Source organism: Siniperca chuatsi, linkage group LG1 (assembly GCF_020085105.1).
Source record: "Siniperca chuatsi isolate FFG_IHB_CAS linkage group LG1, ASM2008510v1, whole genome shotgun sequence".
Lineage (NCBI taxonomy): Eukaryota > Metazoa > Chordata > Actinopteri > Centrarchiformes > Sinipercidae > Siniperca > Siniperca chuatsi.
In genome coordinates, this window is record NC_058042.1 from 15,990,771 (window position 1) to 16,015,954 (window position 25,184).

At 40.5% G+C, this 25,184-nt stretch overlaps 1 protein-coding gene across 1 annotated transcript; it reads right to left on the bottom strand.

The window, feature by feature from the left end:
• On the bottom strand, positions 1 to 25,184 carry lmo1 (LIM domain only 1). Its single transcript, XM_044197641.1, has 4 exons — positions 24,344 to 25,184; positions 9,582 to 9,795; positions 1,886 to 2,011; positions 1 to 512 (listed from the first exon to the last, which is right to left on the bottom strand). Exons 1-4 carry the CDS (start codon positions 24,363 to 24,365, stop codon positions 407 to 409), a joined length of 468 nt encoding a protein of 155 aa, XP_044053576.1. The 5' UTR covers positions 24,366 to 25,184; the 3' UTR covers positions 1 to 406.

A 25,184-nucleotide genomic window follows, 5' to 3' on the forward strand; every position in this document is an offset into this window, starting at 1 on the left:
AACATTTAAGAATCTTTAATTCACACTAGTAATAAAATTGCATTACATTTCATAAAATAAATGTTCCAGTTTATATATACAGAGAAAACAGACTGTACATACCCTCCAATGAACCATTTCTAAAAGGAAAATAAAACAAACCAGAAACAAATTTCACAAAACATACAAGCAATACAGTGCTCAGATAAGCAGGCACAACTGTACATCAAAATTTGTAACTGCTCAGTGTTGGGGTGTGGGAGGGGCAAAAAGTTGAACATTTACAATAGAGTCCTTAGGGACTGATAAAGGGGTCTTAAAAAGTATTGCAGGCAAGCAGACAGACGCTTGTCTTTTTCCAAGTGCAGCGGAACATCCATCTCGTGTGTAAAGTGTGGAGCTGATTGTTGCTGCCACGAGGTTCTAACTATTGAACCTGTGTCTCAAAGCTCCCATTCAGCTGGCCCTCCTCATAGTCCATTTGACACAAAATCATGTTGTTTTTTAGGAAAAACTTGTCCCCCACGCAAAACCTGTTGGCAGAGAAAAACAAACAAAGACAACACTGTTGTTAAAAACACAAAGATGATTACTATTGGCATTATGACAAAGTGGCGTGTGTGTGTGTGTGTGTGTGTGTGTGTGTGTGTGTGTGTGTGTGTGTGTGTGTGTGTGTATGTTGACTGGCTGACGCTGCTCTGATCTGGCAGTGAAAATGTTGCATTTAAGATCAGCAAGTAATGGTGATTCTGTTTGATTGCACACATTTGGTTTGAGACGTTTTACCTGACGCGCGCTGACTCAAAACCTGTTTTGATGGCCATCATAAATGTGTGGCTTCAAATAAAAGTAGATTAAAACCCTATCATTTTAAAGAAAGCAGACACGAGCACTGGCACCCAATGAAAGGCAGGTCAACTCTCCTCGGCCTGGCAAAAAGGCGCTGGCACCACAAGAGAGTTTCTCTCTGCCACAGGGTTAGCTTTTAACACACCAGTTTGGTTCCAGTGCTCGAGAATGTTTTTCCTCTAAAGTCTCAGAGTCAATTGAAGAGGGAAAATAACACATAGCGGCCTGCCCAACTGATGTTCTTCTCTATGTTGCTGTTTGTTTGTGTGACACAGTGGAGACAGCTCCATAATGTGACTGAAGGGGAGTGAAGATAAGAATATAGCTGAGCATAGCTTGGCTTTAGTAATGAGCCAGGCTGGTTAAACAGCCATGGCAATACCATGCCAGATGAGGCCCGGCTTCATGTCTGCCAGCTGAGAAGAGAGACTGCAGTCATAATTCCCTTACAGCAGGTGTTCACTATGGTAACTGAATCTGGCCTGCAGAAGGTTAATGGGCTTGTGCTGTGTGGAGGAACAGGGTCACAGCACCCCTGACAAGCATGCAAAGGACGTTCTGCTCCCACAGTGGTGCCATTACTGACAGTATATTAATGGGGAAAAAGCAATATTTGGGTACGTCATATGTATGTGTATCATACCATATGCTTTCTGCTCACTCTAATTTCAAAATAGTTCCTATCATTAAGGAAACAGCATTTCACACAGGTCTGTTCTCCCTTAAGCAGCAACACACCTCTGGAAGTAGCTCCTATACCTCCAGGGCTAGCTACAAACAAGGACAAACTGCGGCCAGTGTGTCACACTAGAAAATAATTAGCAGAGCATTAGAAATGCAATATAGCAACCTTTATTCTTACAACACAGGAAGACAACTTAGTTGTTTTTCAGACTTGTTCAATGGTCTGTAATAATATAAGACAGAAAAACTCTGTTGTACCTTAAGATTGCTTTTTTAACAGCTTCTAATATTTAAGCTACTGGCCATTTTAACACTCCATTCATGTTTTTGTAAAAAGGCAATGTTGTTGTGCAGTTATGATCCCCATTCTTACCTCTGGTTACAAAGCTGACAGGCAAAACAGTCCAAATGGTAAACATTATCTCTGGCTCTCATCACCATTTCAAAGGCTGGGATCAGTTTACTGCAGGCTGCACAGTTCCCTGTTGTACCAAAGAGCCTGAAAGACAGAGAGCACAGACAGAGATTAACCCACCTCCCCTTTACCTTGATGCAATAAAAGAGCAAACAAAAACGTACTGACAGCAAGAACAATAGCAGAAAAATGCTGCAATGGAAGGGAAAAGAGGGCAAAATGGAAATACGTTGAATGTAATGCACAAATCTTTCTTGGCACCCACTTGGTATTTTTGTTAATGAGAGTCACAAACATAGATCTTAATTCTCAGCTAATGATCTAATTAAAATGATCACATGGTTTTAATCTCCTTCTTCAAAGAATTTCCCCCTTACACATTACAAAAGCAATGAACACAGATCTGAAACCATTTGAATTGTAGAAAGTTTTCTTCTTTCATAACTAAAATACCTAATGAGTCTATCTCCAACCAAAGCCAGCTGGATTTTTACACAAGAGGCTACGTTCTATAATGTAGTCGTAAGTTCAAAAGATTTCTGTTACAAGGATTCAGGCTCTATCCCTACTCTCTCTCTCGTTCTCCATCTTCTGCTTTCATTGAGAGAGGAGCCTGAGACAGTGATGGGAGATGTAACCTTAAAGATTTAACTAAATGTTTCACAGTGAACAGACTCACTGCTCAAACCTCACTGCTTGTTTGTTTAGGCTTATTAGATGGGAGCCAAATGATAAAGGTCACAAACAGCACAAGGAGGCACTGGTGTAGATCTCTTTTCTACTCAAAGCAAAGGATCCTCAAAAGCTTTTCCCAGTCAGATTTACATTTTCATTTTCCAAGCGCCTGCCCCTGTGTTTAATTTGGAGATTCTAAAGCACAGATAGATTTATGTGTTCTGCAGGAGGGGAAGGGCCGTTTCACAGCTTTGCAAGAGGGGATAAGGCAACAGCAGATTGCCAATCCAACAGTATGTTAAACACTTTTCCCCAAACATGTGGGGCTCAGAAAGAGGAGTCACAGTGTTGATATTCTGCCTCGTTTATGCTAGTCCCATTCAGTTGCTTTCACCTTGTTAAAGAAAACGTCTATCCAGCAGCCCTGCTTCTAATAAGGGGCCACTGCCCCACAGGAGCAGGAGAGACAGAAACAGAGAGAGAAAGGTTGTTATGTTCCATGAGAGGGATTCACACAGTGTTAAACAGAGACATTGTTACAACCGGTTACTGTTTCAGTAAATACTGCATGTTCTCATACAGTAGACATCTGCCACCCACTGGGCTCTCTGTAACACAAATAAGTTGGTTTTTTTTCCACAGGGAAAATGTTTTTCCAAACATCTAGGCAATTCTCACACATTCAGTATTGATCCAAAAATATCAGTGCACCAGAAATTGGCCTTGTTTCCATGACAGTATACTGTATAGGTTTTCCAGCAAACACACACACTGGCAACCCTGATTTCTTGGCTTTGTAACATGAGGAAATGAAGGTTAATTCTTTTCCCTTTAACCAAAACGTTGCCCCTATTGCATGTAACCCACTGCCTCACACCTGCTGTGTCATCATGACAGTCAAGTGGCAGGGTCTGCTCTAGGTTTCACCAGACCTGAGCTCTATAGTGGACTGAAGGGTCACACAGGCTGTGAAAGAGCCCGGAGAGCCTCGGCCACTTACAGAGTCTGACATGCACACACCTATAACAGCTCGTAGGATTTTTCTAACCCATCTCAATTACACCCTGCTGGACTACGGACATGGTGCTCACTTCATATGTACAGGTTGTGAAAACGCCTGGCGGGGGAGCCCAGCTTGCTGGCGACACTAAGTTCTACCTTCAGTCAAAGCAGAGTGTGACACCTGTGGCTAGTTTTTACCTTTCAGCGATATCTATATTCTCTACAAACCAATAATCCAAATACTATGGGTATAACCTCTTTACCCCTTTGTTATGAAACACAAAGAATTTTTTTTGACCATCTCACCTCTGCAGAGCTGTTTACATATTCAATCCCAGCTGTGTTGATATGCTGCATTTTAACTTTACTAGCTTAGCAGAAATATAGGGTATTTTGACTGACCTTTAAGACTTATTTTATAAAGCTGGGAGAATAAAAACACTACTAAAATACTAAAAATAATATTTTACTTGAAATGAGTGCAAATATACTAAAGGCTTTCCTGTATTTGCTTCAGCAGAACCCCCCCCCCCCAGATCAGATTAGTTGCTTTCTCTCCCTTGTTTTTGAAAAAGGTTAAGAGATTTTAAAGGGGCAGTCTACCAGTTTTACACATCAAATGAAGTGTGCTTTATTGGAGAGGCTTTATCAAGTCTGAGAAAATAACCCTGATGATGTCGGGTTATTTTACCTTGGGGTTAGATACTAAATGTTTGTACCAAAGAGCCTGCTAGCCAAACAAGGAGTCGAAAGTATTCTGCGGAAGTACAGTAAAAAATGAAGCTAAAGTACCATGGCATGACACTGGTCCCTCTAAATCACACCGATAGTTTACAAATCATGGGGAGATCCAATTCTTCCATGCTAACCTGATCCTTATCCACTTTGTGATTTACTATCACAGACTTCATCTTCATCTCCACCATTACCTGAAGAGTTGGAGTGTAAGAAAGAGCGCTGGCTATGGCTGTGTTCCATTCACACAGTTCTTCAGCCAACAATTGATGTGTCTGGGTTATAACGTGGCATCAACATACGGCTTAATTGGGCTCCTCGTGCTGAGAGGAGATTACAGCCTGAGAGAACTGTTCAAACACATTACACTCTTTTCTTCCTGCTCCTATGAAGCTAAAAGCAACCGGATTTGAACCACCACTGCAGCGGTCTCATGAGTAACAGCTGAAGAATGCAAAACATTACCACAAACATGAAGTAGTAAGTGACACAAAGTAAAATAGATTAGGCACAATGAGGTCTATTCAAGTTTTTGTAAGCAAAATAGGAGCCAGCACATGAATGGACTGAATAAGTCAGTTATTACCTTTATCTTGTGCTAAAGTATGGACGATACTAAAGCTAATGTAATCTACACAAGCCAATTGTGGAGGATGGCCAAGTAACCAATGAAGACTGTGATTTACCTGACTGTAATTAATGACTATAAGAAACCATACACAGTATGTACAGTATGTTGTGTATATACACAAGAAAACTTTGTTAATACAGTTGCTTCAGTCTTTTTTCTCTCTATAAACTTGATATGCTTCACAGCACTGAAACTGTGCCTTCACAGAACAGAAGTTGTGGATTACCTTTGAAAAACATTAATTCATTTCATCTACAATAGACGTTTTGTTTGAATAGACTATTTTCTGCAGAATTCCCATGTATTGTTCTGACACATGTCCTGTATTGAAGGAGTGCAGTGGCTCATGCACTTCAATTTCCCTGGTCATTTTGATTAAATAAATCAATATTCTTAAAGGGAAAGTGTAAAATTCAACAACACAGTTTTTCAGCATTTCTATTTAAATACAGTGTGAATGGTGAGTTTTTAGAACAACTGAGTATTGTTCAGAGCTGCTCATAATACACAAGCCCATCAGGTTTTGTCGATCAATCATCAACATTGTAACAGAGTTTGAAGCACAAAAAGTACTCTTTTAAAATAGACGCTTCTGTGTTGTATTTAAATGGATTAGAGGGTTAGAAGTGCAGATCTGGATTGCTCCCCACAACCTGTGAGACATTGTGGCATGGATTTGTCTAAAGTGAAAGCAGGCTGACTATTTATTGGATTGGAGTGTGTGTTTTTAGGAACTTTCAAATTTCATCATCTGTGTTGAGATATCAAATGACCCCTTACTAACCTAACAGTTAGTATGGCTGCAACTATAGCAGTAACTATAGTGGTACCGTAAAAAATGTCAATTATAATTTCACAGAGCCCAAGGTGACAACTTCTAATGTCTTGTTTTATCCAACCAACAGTCAGTTTATCTCATATGTGACAAATAAAGCAGCACATTGTTATATTTGAGAAGCTAAAATCAGAGAATATTTTGCCTGAAAAATGACTTAAAACAATTAATTGATAATCATAATAATAGCCATTTAATTTTGTGTTGATCAACTAATTGATTAACTGTTTCAGCTCCAAGAGTTAGTAATAGTAGCATTTACTTCAGGTCTACTGCTCTAATTGTTGAATAAAAAAATACTCTGAATAGTATTTTTTTAAAGTTCTTTCCAGCAAAATATACATTCATTTTTGGTAGCTCATTCTAAAGTCTGGAAATAATCAACATCATTCCTCATGCCAGCTCTTACATGCATTATATGACAACATGTATCCCTGCCTAATCCCTGCTTCCTACAGCCTTCAATACAGGAGAAGTGCCACACTCTGTACTCCTAAGAGCTAAAAATGTAACTTTGTGTGCTGATGTGGTTTGTTGGGAGCAGAGTTGAGTGGCAGGAATGCAAAGACACTCCGCTCTCCTTCCTCTGTTATTGAGTTATTACAATGACTCTTTAGAGAAAACAGGGCCTTCTTTAGTTCTTTCAACTTGCTGCTTTACTAACTTCAAACCCTTAAAGCTCCAACAGTACATCATCTGCCTCTCTGTATTGTTTCCCTCAGATTGGGCTGTGGCTCTTGAAGTTTTCTACCTGTTCTCTGAGCTCTTTGAGACTTCCCAGCCTGCACCGGGTTTGTCAGATTTCATAAAAGGGAAAGCTGTTAATGCATGCATCGTATGTTCTGACCCTCCCACAACAGTTGTGTCTTTTTGAAAGTGTAAACCTTTCTGTTCAGATCTATCTTGCCCAGAGAGGAAGAGCAACTGTTAAGGGAGGTGAGCAATTGTTTTACTTACTAAAGTAGTAAAAAGAGGACAGATTTGAAAAACGGTCACATCCAGATGGAGCTATTATCTTCCCCCCTGCTATTCCACCGGTTTGTGGATAACTTATAATGTTCATTATCTTGAAAACGTTTTCCTCTTACAGTTAATTATACCCCATTTTGATAAGTGGATGGCTATTATATCCTCTCTAATATATGAAATAGAAGATTAAATGATTTCAGGCTTCAAGTCCTGATGATCACACCAAGACTAGATTGTCAACCCTCTGGTGAAGTCATACGATCCTGGGCACTACACATAAAGGAAACGCCTAATTAATCTATTATTCTCATTTATAATGAAAGGGTGTGGCCAAGAAACACTCTCTTGATACACGGAAGTGAATGTCAGGGACATTAGAAACAGAACTTTTTGTTTAAGCAATGGATTAGAGGGCAGGGAGAGGACGCTGTTTAAGGTATATGTGCATTTTAGTGTTTGTGTGTGTTGAAGTGTAAGATTCAGGAAAGCATGAGTGCATTTAATAAGTTGCTAATGCCACTGAAGGACAATCACAGATGGAGCTCCTATAATAATTAATGTGAGCATGGCAGGGTTCCAAACCCTGGGAAATAACCAAAGTGTGTTTGATCCACCCGCCTGTCTTTAATGAAGTGCAGGAGGCTAATTCAGTGCGCAGATTTAACTTCATTACTGCAGGTGAGGGGAGCCTTCGTCTTACTACACAGAAAAGCAGGAATGAAAAGGAAACTGGATGGAGACTGCATCACCTACTTTCAAATACTCTGGTCTCTCAAACTGCCTCCCCTCTATACGCAAGGCAAGGTTTTTAATTTGTTCCATAATAGAATTCATCTCAAGCATCTCTAGCCATTAAGTGTTCTGCATTTGTCGCAGGCTGAAGAGCAGGCGAGTGGGATGGATTTCATTAGGCAATCCGGGGCAACATAGGAGCACAGAAAGCTCTCTCCTCTTTCATTTTTAGTCTTATTTTAGTATTCCTAACTCTTGATTTCATATGTCATTCTCAGTTTTTCGTCCCTTCTCTGACCTCTACATTTTTCTGGTCTAATGTGCGAGAAAGCTTTTCCTTCTCCCTTCACAGTGCCAGTTAGGCACTTATGGCTTGGGGGTTGGGGTTGCTGTCCTTTCAGCAGATGTATTTTACCAAGTGAAACTCTGAGCTTCATCATTTTTGCCTTCTCTTGGTCATTTGCCCATTTATTATTACCTCATCTGCACCATCTGCCCCTTCTGGGGGCAGAATCTGGTCTTAGTGGACCTCTCACTGCATCTTAAAAGCATTAACTGTGGGTGGGAACTGATGGATGGTAATGGCCTATCTCAACATAACGTCCCTAAGCACCTCTCAAGTGGGCTGCGGGCTTCTTCCAGGTCAGAGGAAGAGCTGAGATATAAGTGCGATGTCATGGAGATCCATGAGTGAGGTAGGAAGAGAACCAAGTTGATTAAGGTTCTCTTTGCTTTGGATTTTAGAAGTGATACAAAATGATAGCTGCTGTTTTAAATTTAATTTTTTTTAAGTTAGAATGAACTGATACAAACCCAGTGGGTACCAATAAGCTGAAAGTATCAGTGAGGGAGTGAACAGACAAGTTGGTGGAAGGGAGATGGAGAAAGGGAAAGGGGGAGGACAGCACAGGACAGGGAGTTTTAGGAAGGGGGGCCTTGGCCACCGGCATCCCTAAGTCAGCCCCATGGGGATTCCCTCTCAGATAAATGGTAGGATCTCATTGGGAATGTGACTTAACGCCCAGGAAATGGTCATGTTTTATTTATTAAGCAGATGGCAGGGGCATCTGAAGGGGGGGATGACACTGATGAAGCAACAGCCTACAGCTCTGGTACAACTGAGAGCCAGCCTACTTCATGACAGAAGCCCTCTGTGTTCATATAAACACCAAAAAGAACACTGCAAAAACAAAATGTAGTGGTTTAAACTTAACATCTTGTCCGTATAATTATCCCTATAAAGTCAAACAAATTTACCAAAACAAGATTGAGAACAATTAACATCTAACACTGTAGAAATATTACACTGACTATAAAAATATAGTGGTGCCTGTAACATACTGAGATTCTCAAGCAATTATCGTGGTGGTCGCAGTGAGACTGTTTGACTGGGTTTTTAATGTATAGTACAATTGTTATTAAATTTTAATTATATTGAATTTTATGCCTATTTTTTTCATCGATGCTGAGGTAAATTAATCCACCTGATACAGTAGCTCCCAATTCATCAACAAAACATCATTCACTGTCTTTTTCTGTCTAAGTTGTCTCTCATTGTGACTCTCACATCATAGGGTATCTATTAATACTATGAAATTGATAGTAAAAGAATCGCTAGCACCAGCCTAAGTTAGAGACAGGTTACTATTATAGATTTTTTGCATGTTGACATTGCCAGATGTTAAATGTTAAGTATGCTATGAAACGACATTGCTCTTAAAATGCCCCAAATGTTTTTTGCCTGTGCAATATGCTTATGTTGAAGCATCCCAAAACAACATTTCTGCTGTATACATGCTGTAAAAGAATATGACAACACACTCTCAACATGCTAGATTTTGCCATGATGTTGTTCTAACACTGAGGAATCTGTGCATAATTTAGATTGATTTTAGCTGTGATTTTAGCTGTGTTTCTGTGAATGGGAGCCACGGGAAACACACACTGAGAAACCAAAGCAAACAGTACCAAGAGGTAAAAAACCTTTGTGATCCTTTCATGTCTCACAGCACTTGGAATGGCATGGCTTTTGTGTTTGTTGTGAGTGGAGAGAGGCGATTGTGTGTCTTTCTTGCCTTAGGTAGTCCCTGCGACAGAGGATGAGGTTGGCTTTCGTATAGAGGGTGGAGCCCACCTCCCCCAGGCGGCAGTCACAGCAGGCACATTTGAGACAGTCCTCATGCCAGTATTTGTCCAGGGCCTTGAGCAGGTAGCGGTCTTTAATCTTGCGATTGCAGCCAGCACACCCCTTCTGTTTCCCTTTGGGCTGGACAGAGAGCATCGGCACACCTGTAGCGATAAGGAGACAAACAGCCATGCGTGATTTACGGCCCAGGAACACAAGTGACTTTTCATGTTCTCTTTTTGATAAGCCGGCTGCTTCTCGAGGCGTCTAAGCCTGGCCTCGCGTGCGACCACAGCACACTGCCTACCTGCTTCATATGCATTAAAGAAAACATTCTTCCATGTAGATAGGCACACAGGTCACATTGGACTACAAACCCCTGACTTACTTGTTCCACTAAGAACATGCTGTAATACAAAAGTTACATGATCACTTGCAGCAGGTTTCAGAGGGGCATGTCTAGTGTATTTCTGACGATAAAAGACACAATGTTTATTTTGCTTACTGTGGTATTTACAGCGAGCTGTGTAGCGCGTTAGTTACCTACCATTTCATCAAAGCCCATTTCACTCAACTGTCCACAGCTGTAAAAGCTCCTCACGGGCTTTGTTTGGTATAGATTAACATTAACCTTTTAAAAAGCCTCTGACCACGAAAACGCTGCTACCAGACCCCAGTGAGATATGTTATGGCCTAAGTGCCTTTTAGCATACACTCACTCTCTGTGTTTCATACAGACACAGACTCACACACACACACATTTGCGCACACAAACCACAAACACACACACACACACACACAGTGTTCCCTACTCAGAGCATTACAGCCTTTCCTCCTTTTACACTTATCTGTACTCATGTGTCTGCAACGAGCAAGCCTAAGTTACCAAACTCGCAAATTGCCCTGCTGTCACGCAGGTCCCCTTTAAGCGCGCCTTTTAGCCTCCTAAAGGAAAAATAAAGTCCATTTAATAACTGCACTAAACACTAATAGTCTATGTGTGGTTGACATTTGTGTTTGCACTAAAAGCCCCCCTCAGGCCGCTGGTGGTACAGAGGCAGGGGCGCGCAGCTCCCCTCTGTAGCACTAACAGGTCTGCCACAGCTGAAAGCACAAGACAACAGCTCTTAAGACACTCTCTCACACACTGAGCTATTGATCTGTCTAAAAGAACACACAGTGGACGCCACTTGCCACTCTACTTTCAAAACACATTTCTCTCTCTCTCTCTCAAAAAAAAAGACTGGACACTCTGCATTGCAGGGGGTTAGGCCAGCGTTGTATGGGTATCTATAAAGGCCCATTTTAAAGACACGTTACACTGAGCTTTATATGAAATGTCACTGTTTTACTGTTGCACTTTAGAAATGGGCACAGGTGCATTTTGTCCAGACCAGATCAACTTTTTTGTTTTCATTTCTTTAGCAGGAATGTATGCGGCAGTGTAATGTTAAGTGCGAATGGGGTCATTCTGTAGTTAGAGCTGCCATTTTACAGTAACTTCTGTGGTTTGCTCAGTGATAAACACAACCTCAGCTGGTAACAAGGGACTGTTTCACTCTGGGCACTGGTTTTCTCTGCTAAGCCTGTCAAGTTCGTTCTTTTTCACAGAAACCTTATACCACTTTTCAAAGGACTTCTTTGGAATAGAAAAGCATATTTTCTCTCTCTCTTTCTGTCTCTCTCACACGCACACACACATATCTGCACACCTAAACGGACTCACAAAGTGCCTTATTGGATCCAGATTTGTCTGGAATTTTTGGCCATCCACACATCAATAATGCTATGAATGTAATATAATTAGCATTTCCCCTTTTAAAAAAGAGGTATAAGAAATAAGAGAGCTTGTTAGTCAAATTTATGGCTTTGGTTTATATGTCAGTAAGTGCTCCGGTGGTGTTGAGCCATCTTATTCCTTTATCAGAAGTGGAAAGGAGAGGCTTATTGGTTCAGTGCTGGTGATGAGAGCCATCAATTAGTGTTCTGCCTGCCCTCCAGCTCCCTCACCTCCCTCCCTCCCCAAAACAGGCCCCTTGAAGCTGGCACATTAGGATCACAAAACCTGCTATAAATACCAATGTTCAGTGTAAATGAAGCTAAAAAGCTTCAAATTCAAGCCACACTGGCTAAGGGCGGACTCTTCTACCTGCATTTCATGGCTTGTTAGGGGAGCTCTCTGCAGGTATGCCAACAGTGCTCGCCTGACAGACTTCTACAGAACTAAAAACAGTCTTAATGAGGATAGAGAAAATGCCTATGTGTGTGAGTGTGTGTGTGTGTGTGCCTGTGTACATGTGTATATGTGTGTGCTTTAGAGCTTGTGCAAAGAAAAAGAAAGGAGTTGCAGCAATTCCTTCTGGGATCACAAAAATCTTTAATTTGCCTTTTATGACACCTAATTAGTTATTCTACTCAAAATCTTTGCTTTAAATAAGAGAACTAATTATACAAAAAGGTCGTTCCTCCACCTCCAGAGAACTACTCCTAATTGGTTGAGACCACCACCCACCACACACTGGTTAAACATATCACGTGTGTGTTTTACATCACGTTTGAAAAGGCCAAAGCTTAACCTACCCTGGAATTACTGTATGCTGCTCACACTGTCTATTGGATGCACACTTTGTTTAATAACCTGCTCAGCATCCTCAAAGTGACAACACTCTCTGTGCCGTAGTGCAACCCAGGTTCTGTGTTTGCAGTTAGTCTCACATTCATATCTTCATGCATATGTCCTGGTCTTTCAGGCCTGACTGTAGGAGAGATGTCTCAATGGAAGAATGTCTAATGTCTGCCAGGAAACTGATGCCTCTTTCTGGAAGCCATTGCAGGGAACAAACATGGGTTTGATGTCTTCTACCAAAGCAGCCTCTGGAAAACAGCTTTAATATTAGTGTAGCAAGCAAGCTCAAACCCACTAAACAAAGAGCAGTGACAGAAAAAAAGAGTGTGTAAAGTAAATGTCTTTTCAATTCCCTTAATGCCATGAGACATTTCCTTGCACCTGTCACCACTCCCAGCGCTATGTGAAACTGTGGAGTACAACAGAACCTCCCATGCTTGCCACCTCCCAGAAAGAAAAGCTGCATTATGAAAGGAAGCAGCAGACTAGGAGGCAGCCTCCACTTAATCCAATCCATTTAACAGATACAAGTGCCACTGACCTTCCAGTGTCATTTGATGTCATCAAAAGCATGGCTCTCCACATCACGATTCATTCTCCAACAGTTTACCCCACAAAGTGGAGAGACAGTACTTGCCCTGCGAAATATCCTTCCTGAGAAGGAATTTAATTTGCCATTAGTACTGTGTGTAAAAGCCTGTCATGTCTCCCTTCTTCCATCCATCTACTTTCTTTAAGATTGTATCTTATGTACAGTTAGTTTTTCTCAGCCCAAGCAGTCTGTCAGAGCATGTATTTTCCATTATAGAGATAGCATCCGATTTCTATGTTACCCCATTTACACTTCCGTCTTTACAGCTATCAAAAAAATCACATCAGTCTGCTAACCTTTTTTGATATATTTAAGGTTTTAAAAGAAAATTCGCTATTTGGAGCACTCAAAGAAATGTTTGAAATTAGAGAAATACAATTATCACATAGAGATGGCAAAACCCACATTTCCTCAGACTGGACAAGAGTGTGTGAAAAGAAAGATAATTTGCCCCATACCCCTTTTTCCTATCATTAAAATGGTTGCTATTTTTAAAACAAGTGAGCAGGTGCTTGGATATTATTCCGCATACAGTAATGTATACAGGTTTCCTATGAGTCCCAGAGCCATCAGCCATGCTGTGTCATGTCATGCGGACTAAAAGAAGATTGGCTATTGCCTTGGCAACAACTGCTGTGGGTGCAAAATCAGGAAATGATAATAATCATAATAATAATTCACTTGCTACACTGCCAGGGTTACTGTGTCTGCATTTCTACTCTCTCTTGTATTACATAGTTTTACGTAGGACTGGAACTAGCAGTTATTTTCATTATCGATTAATTTATATTATTATTTTCTGGAATAACTGATTATTCGCTTAGTTACATTTCCCACAGCCCAAGGTGATCAATTTAGCTAGCTTGTTTTATTCGACCGACAGTCCAAAACCAAAAGATATTCAGTTTACTGTCATATATGACAAAGAAAAGCTTCAAATCTGGATATATGAAAAGCTGGAACCAGCAAATGTTTGATATTTTTGCTTGAAAAGTGACTAAAATGATTAATCAATTATCAAAACAGTTGCAGCTCTACCGATCACAATTTCTCAGTCTAAGGTTCAAATTGCTTGTTTTGTCCGACCAACAGTCAAAACCCAAAGATATTCAATTTACAATTATATAAAACCGAGAAAAGCAGCAAATGCTAACATTTGAGAAACTGGAACCAGCAAATGTTTGCTTGATAAATGACTGAGCTGATTAATCAATTATCAAAATAGTTGTCAAATAATTTTTATGTTTATCGACTAATTGATCATTTCAGTTCTAGTATCACATGCATACAACAAAATTGTAAGGAAACAAATTCATGGTATCCTTCACCACACCACTACACACATGATCCCAATGGAACAGCTGCTCTCACAGGCATTCAACCTTATTGGCAGAAGGGACAGTTACATCTGATGCTGTATTTTTTTTAAATGTCTTTTGATCAATTAAAAGCACTGACGCCATGGTGTGATGCAGACGTTGCGGGTTCACGGGGAGGTAAAGGATCTTGATGAGAATCACTCAGCCTTCCTGACACAGGGGGAGGGAGGTGGGCTTTCAAGGAGGTGGAAGCTTGCCCTGGGTGGGCCTCCTCTCAGGGGCCCCTATAATTCCAACTCCCAGCTGCAGCAAATAACAGAGTGTTAGCCACCAGCGTGGTGAATGCACAGACTGAGATGCTCAGGGAAATTAGATAGTACACTACCAAATGATTGCATTTAGCTGAAACAAGTGCATTTGTCATCATCCCCATCATCATCATCATCATCATCACCATCACTTAATTCAAAGCCCTCCTGCACAAGACATCAACCAGACATTAATGGCCTTTGATGAATCTATAAACTGCTGCATAAGATACCAAATCATTGTACATCAACCCTGCATGACTGAATGAATCATCTTAAATAAATCTAAAAAGCCAAATTATATTATCTTATATTATATATCCCTCCTATGGATGGTAAGACATAAAACAATACAGAACAGTGGAAAATAGAAAAAGTACAATGTTGGTACTGTATTACCCACACTCTCAGCAAGTCTGCAGTTTAGAAGCTACAGGGGCTGATTTAAGCCACCACTGTAAATGCTGTGGCCATGGCAATTCCAAATAAAATTTGTCCCCAGGCCAAGGTGTCTGCCTCTAAGGTTAATAGGGATCTCATGCAGATGTCTTGCCATTGTGTGCATGAATCAGCCCCTTTCATTCAGCTTCCGTCATCGCTGTAATTGAGCCCATAGACACGTTTCTGTATTGCCAAGACAAAATACAGGACATCTGGTAATAATATCAGCTGGAATACACATGCCAGTTGAAAGCTGACTGATGAATGCATTCTGAATGATAAGCAAAAATAAAGACCACTGATTCACTGTGTGATTCATGTTCCTATCCTTAGCTGGAGCATATGCAAGGAGTAAAAGAAAAGGTATGCATGAACACACACACACACACTCACAGAGAGAAGCACACAGACACACGCTCTCTCTCAAATAAGGTAGTTAAGGCCCAAGTCAATATTACATTTCATACTGACTTCTTATAGTTCGCTCTGAGAGCCTTCTATGTTACTGTACTGCATGCTACATTTCCAGATGGTTGTGTATGAATGCTGGGGTCTGTGAGGTGATTTCTGGGACTGTATGCATGCTATGATTATGACATAATTAACACCCACAGTAAGTGGGAAAGAGAGCAGACAGGGCTGGTGCGGATGAGGAGGGGACTGTTCATTAACAAGATGCACTCTCTCAAACTTTGCAGCTTGGTGTGGCTAATAAGCCCCAGTGAAACGGAGCCAAGCCGTCCCTTGCATTGACCCTGGCACTGTCCAGGATAAGGGAGGGTTTTGTCTCCTGGAATAATTGCTCTTTTCACATGTTACAAGTATCCTGACCCCCACGGTCGGCAGCCACTTTCCCTACCATAATTACTCCTGATCCGCTCCAAATGAGTCAGCCGCATTAGGGCTGCAATAACACTGGCCGAGCTTCAAGCGCGGCATGGGGAGTCTCAGCAGAACAGCCTGGAACAGGACTGCCTTTTCTCCCAGCGCATGGTCATTTCCATCACGTCAGAGGTGCATATCTTACACTTGAAGTCAGCACGAAGGCCCTGGGCCCTTTTCTGAGGCTTACAGAAGGCATTGTTAGCTCCTGGTGCTCACTGCTCACTGTGGCTTGGCAGCAGACTCCATCCCAATTAACGGAAAACTTCATTAGGGTGTTTTTCCGCACTTTTCAGCCCCCTATTATTTTTAATTTATTCACATGGGGTTAATTAAAAGAAATGTATCACAGAGATATGCAACAGCTTTCTAATTAAATTCATTGCTGCTTTTTTTTAAGACATGAAACTGGCAGAGTTTCCAAATTATTACAGAAGGCGACTTGTTCCAACACTTGGTCGCTCAGTAGTAGGGTGAGATTAGAGCTCGGCAAGGTAAGCTGTCAACAGCAGAAACAGAGTGAGTGACATTCATAGTTTTATCGTGCAGTGTTACCCCAAATAAACCCATGAGAGCGCTTAAAGAGGGAGGATTGTGTTGACAGAACAAGGAGAAAATTTTATATTGCAACTAGCCAATCAAATGTGGGGCGTAATGTTGGGCTTTGTCTGCTGTTGGTTTGAGGTAGTTAGTTCTTAAAACCTGCCATTATACCATTTTTCATTTAAGTGCAAGCTGTCAATAACTGAGAAGGTGAATGCATCTTCATCTTCTATCCTCATACATTAGGTGCGAGATCAACTACATTTTTTGTTTGCATTTGAGATTGAATAGAGGAAAAATCCATCTATTCTCACACTTTATGCTTTTAAACTTTGATAGACGAGGCAATCTTATCTGCCACTTCACGATTCCTGCCAAAAAAATAAAATAAAAAATCAAACCATTAGACCTGTCACAGCCACCTTCCGCCATCCGGAACAGAATAATGCACAAACACTTTTAGTCCACATTAAAAATGCATTTGGAGAGGAATAAATGTAGCCCTCTAAAGTTTGTGTCACTCATGAGGTCAGGAAGTGATGTACAAAATCCTCCCCACTCCCCAGCAATTACTGCACACTTATTATTTCAAAGGATATGCCAAGAGACAGGTGTGCCATTCAAGGTCCTCAGTGTGTCGAAAATGGAGGGGAAGAAGGAACACCATACTGTGGTGCACTGTGTGAGGCTCTTTAATCTTGAATAATGCAAATTCCCCACAGGGGGCAGTTATTTGGCAGTGCAGGCCTCTAATGTCATTCAAGCACCTACTCCCACACCTGATGGGGTAAATAATGAGGGAGGTTGGTTGGGTGCAGTTAGGGAAGAGGTCTTCATGAAGATTGGGCTTGATGTCATGTGGGATGGTAAACTAAGCTGTCTCATGTAGTGCAGCCTATCCTAAATCTCACAAGAGAGGAATACTGTAGACAACGTTTGATGTTTCATTATGAAGATGGCTTGCTTTTAATGAATTCCTTTTAACACTTTTATATTACCTCATAATATAAAGACCCTTTTTCCTCAAGGAGTAATTCTTGTTACTGGCTAAAATCAAATGGCAATTCAACTGGTCAAATGAAATGTAATAAAATGAAATGAGAGAGGCGTGATTGGAATGGGGAGGGGTCTAAGGTCTTAGAAACAAGTTTCAGTTAATGTTGAGTTCAGTGGGAATGTGTGTGGATGGCGGCTGTCATTTGCCTCTGAATTTGTTGTTGCAAACATCATAGTTAAGCACTGATTAAATCAGGAACTTCAATGTCCAAAACCTAATCTACTAGCTTAAAGAGGGAAAGAGCTACCCCTCCCTTAATCACAGACTTTAATTAGCTATTTAAGATTTGATTTACTGAAGGTCATCCAATAAGAGATTAGTTCTCAGCAAGTTGGCTCTTATTTAAGAGAAGGCACCCCCAGCTTTTCTATTTACCCACAAGATAACTGTAATATCTTAAGAAAGTGTGAAGCTTCCTTCCTCCTTTATTTCTCTAAAAGCAGCTCTTAGGAGACTTTTCATTTTGTTGTGTTTGACCCTAAATAAATGCATGTGACATTTTGCTTTTGCAACAAAAAAAAAAGCCAAGTAAAGATCATTTAAAGTTGCATAAGGACTACATATACTGTACGTGAATGTGCATTTAAAAGCAGAAGAACTGCAAGTTATAGGCCTACAAAATACCAGTTGTCCAGTAACATAAAACAACTTACAGTTTAACTGCTGTAAAGTGCACAAGTGTTATTACATTTTCATCCTCTGACTGGGAATGCAGATAAGGAGGAGGGAAATGGATCAGAAATAGAGAAATATACATCTCTGTCTGAGATGCAACAAAGATCAGTAAGCTCTCACTTAAGGTAAAAGCTACTTTTTGAAAAGTGAATACTGCACCGGCAATACAATAGACTGGTGAAACACGACTGAAAGTCTAAAAGCTCCGCTAGCAGCCCCTAGGGGCGGTGCTGCCTCTTACACCCACAAGAACAAAGTGTCTTTCACTGACCAATCAACGCTGACATCCTCAGAACCACATGCTCACACAGGCAGGGCCAAAAACAAATGAAAAATAGTCAGCAACAATGATCAGGGCTTTGGGAAGTGGGAAATATGGCATCGGCAAGATTTCAGTACAGTGGTATGTGCACTATAGAGAGAATTCAGCAGGCCAGTTCATATAGCTGACTTCTAAAGCTACTTTATTACAATAATACAGTATTGTATTTCTGCAGGTTTCCATTTACCCACGTTAGCATACAACAGTGCTAATCAAACCAATCAACCAAGCTGCTCTCAGATGTGTTGCCACACAAAGTAACACTGCTCCATGTTTGTCTCTCATAGGGGAAATTCCATGAGAAGCTGATGAAACAGTAAAATTTTCATATAACAGATTTTACCCTTGTCCACAACCCCAAGCCCCGCACAGTTTACATGTGGCTTCCTACTTGCCACCAGAACAAGATTCTGCCGACACAAACACACACTTACACACTAGAACTAGACCGATAAATTGCTTATTAGCTTATTGCAGATATATTGGTTTTGGTGTATATGTCGGCCAATAAGTAACAAGAAATTGCAGTACAAAAATGCCAAACTAGGTATGAGGTAATTTAGAAACAGTGTCTCCATTATATATCTTGTCCACCTGAGAGCACTGACAAGTTTATTTTTCAACTGTGAAATGTCCCGCTCAGTATGTATCAATATTGGCATTTAATATTATCAGCTTTAAAAATCCATTATTGGTCAGGCCATAATACACACAAACATACATGCATATACACAGCCCTGCCTTTTATTTAAACAAATATGCATCAAGGGACTATTTCAGCAGGGATTAAACAAGACCTGTTAAACACTGAATGAATAATAGTAGATCTTGCATTAAGAAAGAAAGTATTAAGAGACATCAGTGAAATTATGATTTGAGATTTAGTTCACACATGAATAATTCACTATAATAATCAGATAAACATGTAAACATTCATGTTTCTTCTTTTCAAATATGTCATTTATGCCATTTTTACATTACAGTAAAGACGCATGATGGTTTTTTGTAGCATAGAATATGACTGCATTTGTGAGACATTTTCTCATAATGTCATTACATTCACATTATTACACATACAATTGTGTAAGTTAAATATGTAAAGCATGACATTAACCCTGGCAGTGTTAGAATTTTGATTGCCACTCAGACTTAACTATACAAAGTGCTTACATTTCCTTGGAGTGTAACACATGTTATTTTATTACTGCAAGTAGAATATTAAACTTTTTCTTCAGTAACATTTTCTGGGCATCTTGACACTTGCACTCCAAAGATGCCAAAGAACCATAGTTGGTGACATTGTAGTTTTGACATCTGCTCATCTCAAGAGCTGCATGTCATTCCACTTTCCCATCTTTCCTGTCTTCTTCACTAAGCCTATGATGACAGAATAAAGGAGAAATGATTTTCCAGAGAGCAAAGAAAAAACTTTACAGAGTGCATCAGAATGCCAAACAAGTCAGAACAGAGCGTGCACAATAGGTAAACAGGTGAATAAATAACTTTGTGGAAAAAAATGATAAGATGTTGCAGGAAGTGTGCATATGTGTGTTTATAAAGGCATCGATATATGAATACTTTTTTTTCCACATCGACATGAGTGCAGTCAACAACAGCTTGAGAGAGTCAGCTTTGCAGTGACAAGTGGCAGTGCAACCTGCTTCCAACAGGTTCAAACACATGAATAACTAACAATATAGATTCTTATATGGTGGGTCATTGTCATTAAAGCTGGATTACATGTTGTTGGTAAATACGCTAATATGTTTACACCTGCTTAACTATTGATGAGGTTACTGGGGTTTATTTTCTGCAGACGAGAATAGTTTTGCATGTGTGAAACATCAACATTACTTCTGTGCATGTCTGCATTTGTCTCAGAGCTTGAAAAAAGACATTAGGTTTCTCCAAGGTGGTTTAAAGTAACGATTCATCTCAACTTGTCAGCATATTTGTGGATTTTGTAAAAGGTTTCATTGTAACAGTTGGACTGGTGTTTATATGCCCTTGCGGCTTAGAGTTTCTCATTCGTTCATATGATTTTCAATGTGGCACCTCTATGTCTGCAACCTTCACTAGTCTCACACACAACTCAACAACATACCAGAAATTCTTCTTGGCATTGAAAAAAATAATTTGGAATGGATAATAACAGAGGGTAAGACTTTGGACAACACAACAGAGATCGTCCGTTCCCTATGATGCATGTGGTAGCCAGATCATGTTGTGCGAATTTGAATGATAACATGGCTAGCATGTTGCCTCTGACAATAATAAAAGGGATGCTCTTACAGCTCAAGAGTGCATAATTGAGTTTGTGTGCCACACTGATGAGTGCAGCCATTTACATTGAAGGCAGGTGGGTGCACTCGCTAACACATGTCTCTTAAGTCTTGATTCAGTCCCTTTGAATTCCACTAAAATGATGGAAAATGATACACATCTCGAGCACTCGTAGATGAGAAACGATCAGGACCGATAGGGATCTAGAGGTTTAGTGGTGACAGATGAAATTGTCTCCAGTGGGAATTCTGCATTTGTAAGATCAGTAACAGATTAGACGGAATTAAACACTCACAGCTGAAATTGGTATAAATGTGATTTTGTGTTAATTTGATCTTGGCTAAATTGAATAACGAGAACAGCTTTGGTATGATATGGATGGGCAAAGCGCTGAGGGTGCAAAATATGTTAAGTGTCAATGCAGAGTAGATAATGTTATTATCACATCTGTATCAGGGAAGATTCATACTGTATGTTTTGGTACTGTTTTATGTGTATGCAAATAAAAAAGGAGATTTTCCTGCATTTATGTGTGCACAGGTTCCACTCGTAACTGTTTAAAACACACGACTGTCTCCTTTGACAATCTATGTTTAAGACAAAATTGGAAAAGTATTGCAAAGGCGGTGCAGGTGCCTGTAATAAAAACGGCAGTGACTTAAGAAATATCAAACGAAAGCAATGTGTTTGTAATATTGTTCAGGGCCCAGAGCACAAAAACCAGACGTAATTTCAATATTTGAAATGGGCAAGTTTAATTTTGAGGTAAGAGCAAACCAATAAGCTGAGAAAATAGCAAATACAGGCGAGCAAATTGCATTCCTTTGGAAAAGTGAAAAGACTTAAAGAACATATAAAAGTAATCTCCAACTGGAAATTAGAAATCAACCCTCAGAAACCAAATAACAGAAAAGAAATATTACTGTCCACTTTCTAAATCAATATAACATCGCTACAAGACAGTATTACCATGGTAACACTGGTAAAGAATGAAGCAATTCTTATTATTTCAAAATAAAAATCAGAGCCTGAAGCCCAAGTTTTATTACAGCAGCTGACAGATCACCAGTCTGTATTCATCTGAAGCATTGCTTTTCAATCACATGCTTTATGAATGTACAAATTTCACTGGACAGGATGATAACAGGGTCATAAATTAACAAGCAAAGGTAACCAGAAATGTATCAGTAGCTGGATGATTTTTCTTCTGCTGAGGTCTGTGAAGAATATACTTTAGTAGTGTTAATGTTCAGCAAAAATATGCCTTCAGTGTGGACCCACTTTCTTCTCCTGCAGTTGGTACAAAGAAGGAGAGAAAATGGCTGAGTTGCTTTTTACTCTCAAATTAGACGCAAATTGGAAACTTCATATCACGGGGTGAAATAAAATGTTGACGCAGAATTGGTACATGTGTTGCTATTCATTACTAGCTATGACCTGCATATTAGGTCATTTCACAGAGCTGTGCCTGTATTCCTTTTACAGTCCTCCTCCATGCTCTCAGACTCAGTGCTGTACCAGATAGTGTGTATTATAAGTTAATGACTGCATCATCTGAGAATATGGTGATTAGTTTACGACGTGCGTATAACTTGTAACGGACAAAACAGACAATATGGGCAGGTGGCTACATACAGCATGTAAGTTGTGATGAAAGTTACTCATGACGGCAGTCTGTCTGTCTGAAATGTTATGTTACATTTTTGACTCCTATTAATAGACTGATACAGTGGGGAATGATTTGGAACAGGCAGATTCTCTCAATGGAGCTAAGATAAGGGAGCCACAGAGAGTCATTTCTGGTTATTGCTTTGTAGCACAAATTGTTGCAGGCTTTTTTTAAAGAGAAGTCAGAGTTCAAAAACAGTCCACCAAACAAGCAGCAGCATTACTGTGCTGCCAAGTAGGATCGCTGGCTTTGAACACGAGACAAGACACACTGATGATCTGTTTTATAGGCCACATAAGGATGGAAATATGAACACTTAAGCAGCACGCACAAACACACACACACATGCATAATAGTGAATCAATCAAGAGAAACAGACAGTAATCATACACATACACCCATGTGGCCACCCAAAACACCGACCACACCTCCCTCTCCACATAAACACACATTTATTTGTGCAGGCACTAAGTGGATACATTAGACAAGAAGGTTTGAATTGACAAGCCAATAACTTGAGAGCCAGTAAACGCTAAGAGGCACCACAATGACAGAGTCCAGATCCAAGCAGCTCTGTTGACAACCTGGCCAAAATGCTGGAGCTGCTGGTCGGGACCAGCAAATAAAGGGTGAAGCTTTTAGGCAATGAGCAGCAGGTGATCTCAGCTTTTCTGCAAGTCCTAATGCTCCTAAAAGCCACTCTCCCTGGTTCTGTAATTGGGCATCAGTAGTTAATGTAGTATTGACTGCATTACATGCTCCTGTGCATCCTTTCCCACTAATGCCATTTGCATCACCTTGTACATTTACCATACTGCTTAGCCAATAACTGTTAAAAGCAATCTGAATCATGAATCATATAGGGAACTTTTAGCGAGACAGACATCCAGAGGAGACAATTTACAGTTGAGTTAATTTAGGTACATTTGCAGCACAACATGGATTCAGCCAGACAGACCAATTTATGTCTCTGCCGCAATCCTTTTATTGGTTTTTAGACGTGTAAGTGAAAGGATGCTCTGCTAAGAGATATGAAATATCCATTTTCAAACATAAATAATGGGTTACAAATGCATCCATTACTTTTGGAGGAGGAGGAACCCTTGGATAAACTCAAATGTGCAAAAGCTATATACTTAACACAAAAAAAAAACGTGTTTTATGGTGAATGGAGGTTGTCATTGTGCATATCAGCAGGTGGTCTATATTGTGTGAGCAAAACAACCCTCAAAAAAGTGTCAGGAGAAAGAAAAACATCAGAGAATGACTTCATTTCAGACCATGTAAAGCATTTAGTACTGTACATAGTCTCCATTTGAATATGATTATCATGTTGTATAAATGCATTTAGACCTGAAAGTGATAAATGCACTGCACATTTCAACATCAGTTTAATCCGAAATGGGACGTCATTAGAGGCGAGTTTGATTTAAAATTAATTAGATTGCCTCACCCATTAACCTAAATACATTGAAATAGATAAGTAATGCAAGTAGGCCTATTTGGATGGAAAGTGAGTGAACGTTGCACGGCGCTATCCATAATTTGCAATCAAGTTAAAAGCACTCTGCTGTCATCTCCCATCCCGTGGTGATGTCAAAGGCTGCTTCGCTAACTTCACAGACGCAAAAAGCACTTAGAGGAGGAAAGAAAAGAGGAGCCACATGCACTGCAGCGTCTGTGGAGTATCCTCAAACTCGGGGTTACACATCAAAACGCTACAGACAAATCTGGTCTAAATAAACATGCAACTCTTCCACACTGAACTGCAGTTTGGCAGGCTATTTGTGTAAGTGCACCTCACAGCATTCAGGTTTCTTCGCGGAAACACGGATCCTGACGCGACTAAATGGGGTTTGGAAAAAGCCGACATAAAGCGGAGGCTGCGGGTGCGCAGGGTCCATGGCGACTGGGAACGTTTAACGTGTAAAATGTCAGTAGTTTTCCGTGTTACTCCCCAGGTTCTAGCAACGTACGGTCGAAGATATTACTCACCCTCTTCCTTGTCCAACACCATCGTCCTGAGGAACGAGGAGTCCTTCCCCGGGCGATCCGTCCTCGGCTCCAGCAGGCTGCACCGCTCGGTCTGCTCAGAGCTTCTCCTGGAAAAGGCTTTGAAACGCGCGGTTGACTAGACTACGCCTCGATAAATCAAAACACTGGAAAGATGAATTGCCGTCTGCACGTTTTTTTCCTCCTCCTATCAATAATAATTCATACACGGAATACGGTGATATACGCGGCGAGATCCCCCTATCCGGACTGAACTGTAACGCAAATAAATAGCGATCAAACAGCGTTGGTTGCTCTTGATAAATTCCATGCGAATAAAAAAGGGCAAAACAATGAAAAGCGATATAAATCTAGTGTCGCCTATCTGTAACTGTGCACACACGGACGGATCAGACGCTCCGAATGAACGGCTGAGCTCTCCTCGCTGTTAATATTCTCCCTTTCTCGTTCTCATTTGCTCCGAAACAGCAACTACATTCAAACAAATCCAATTGCAAATCTGACAACTGCTAAAAGCAACTCACGCCGCCTCTCTCCCAGTTTATGTGCCGCGCTCGCCTCTGCTGCTACTGAATAAATGCGCGCAGTTTCCAGAGACCCTCGGATTCCCCTGTTAATTAAATCAATTCATTATGCTCAGATCTGATTAGCAGCCCTTCCCCCCTCTTTGAATCAATTATTCAATACACAAACATAATTGCTTGTGCCAGAGGTGTCTAAGTATTAGCTTATTTAACTCCAAGGACACTAATTACCCCTAGGGCAAGGGAACTTTTCTCATTAATTCTGACAAAACACAAAAGCACAGCTAAGGGAAAGTGTG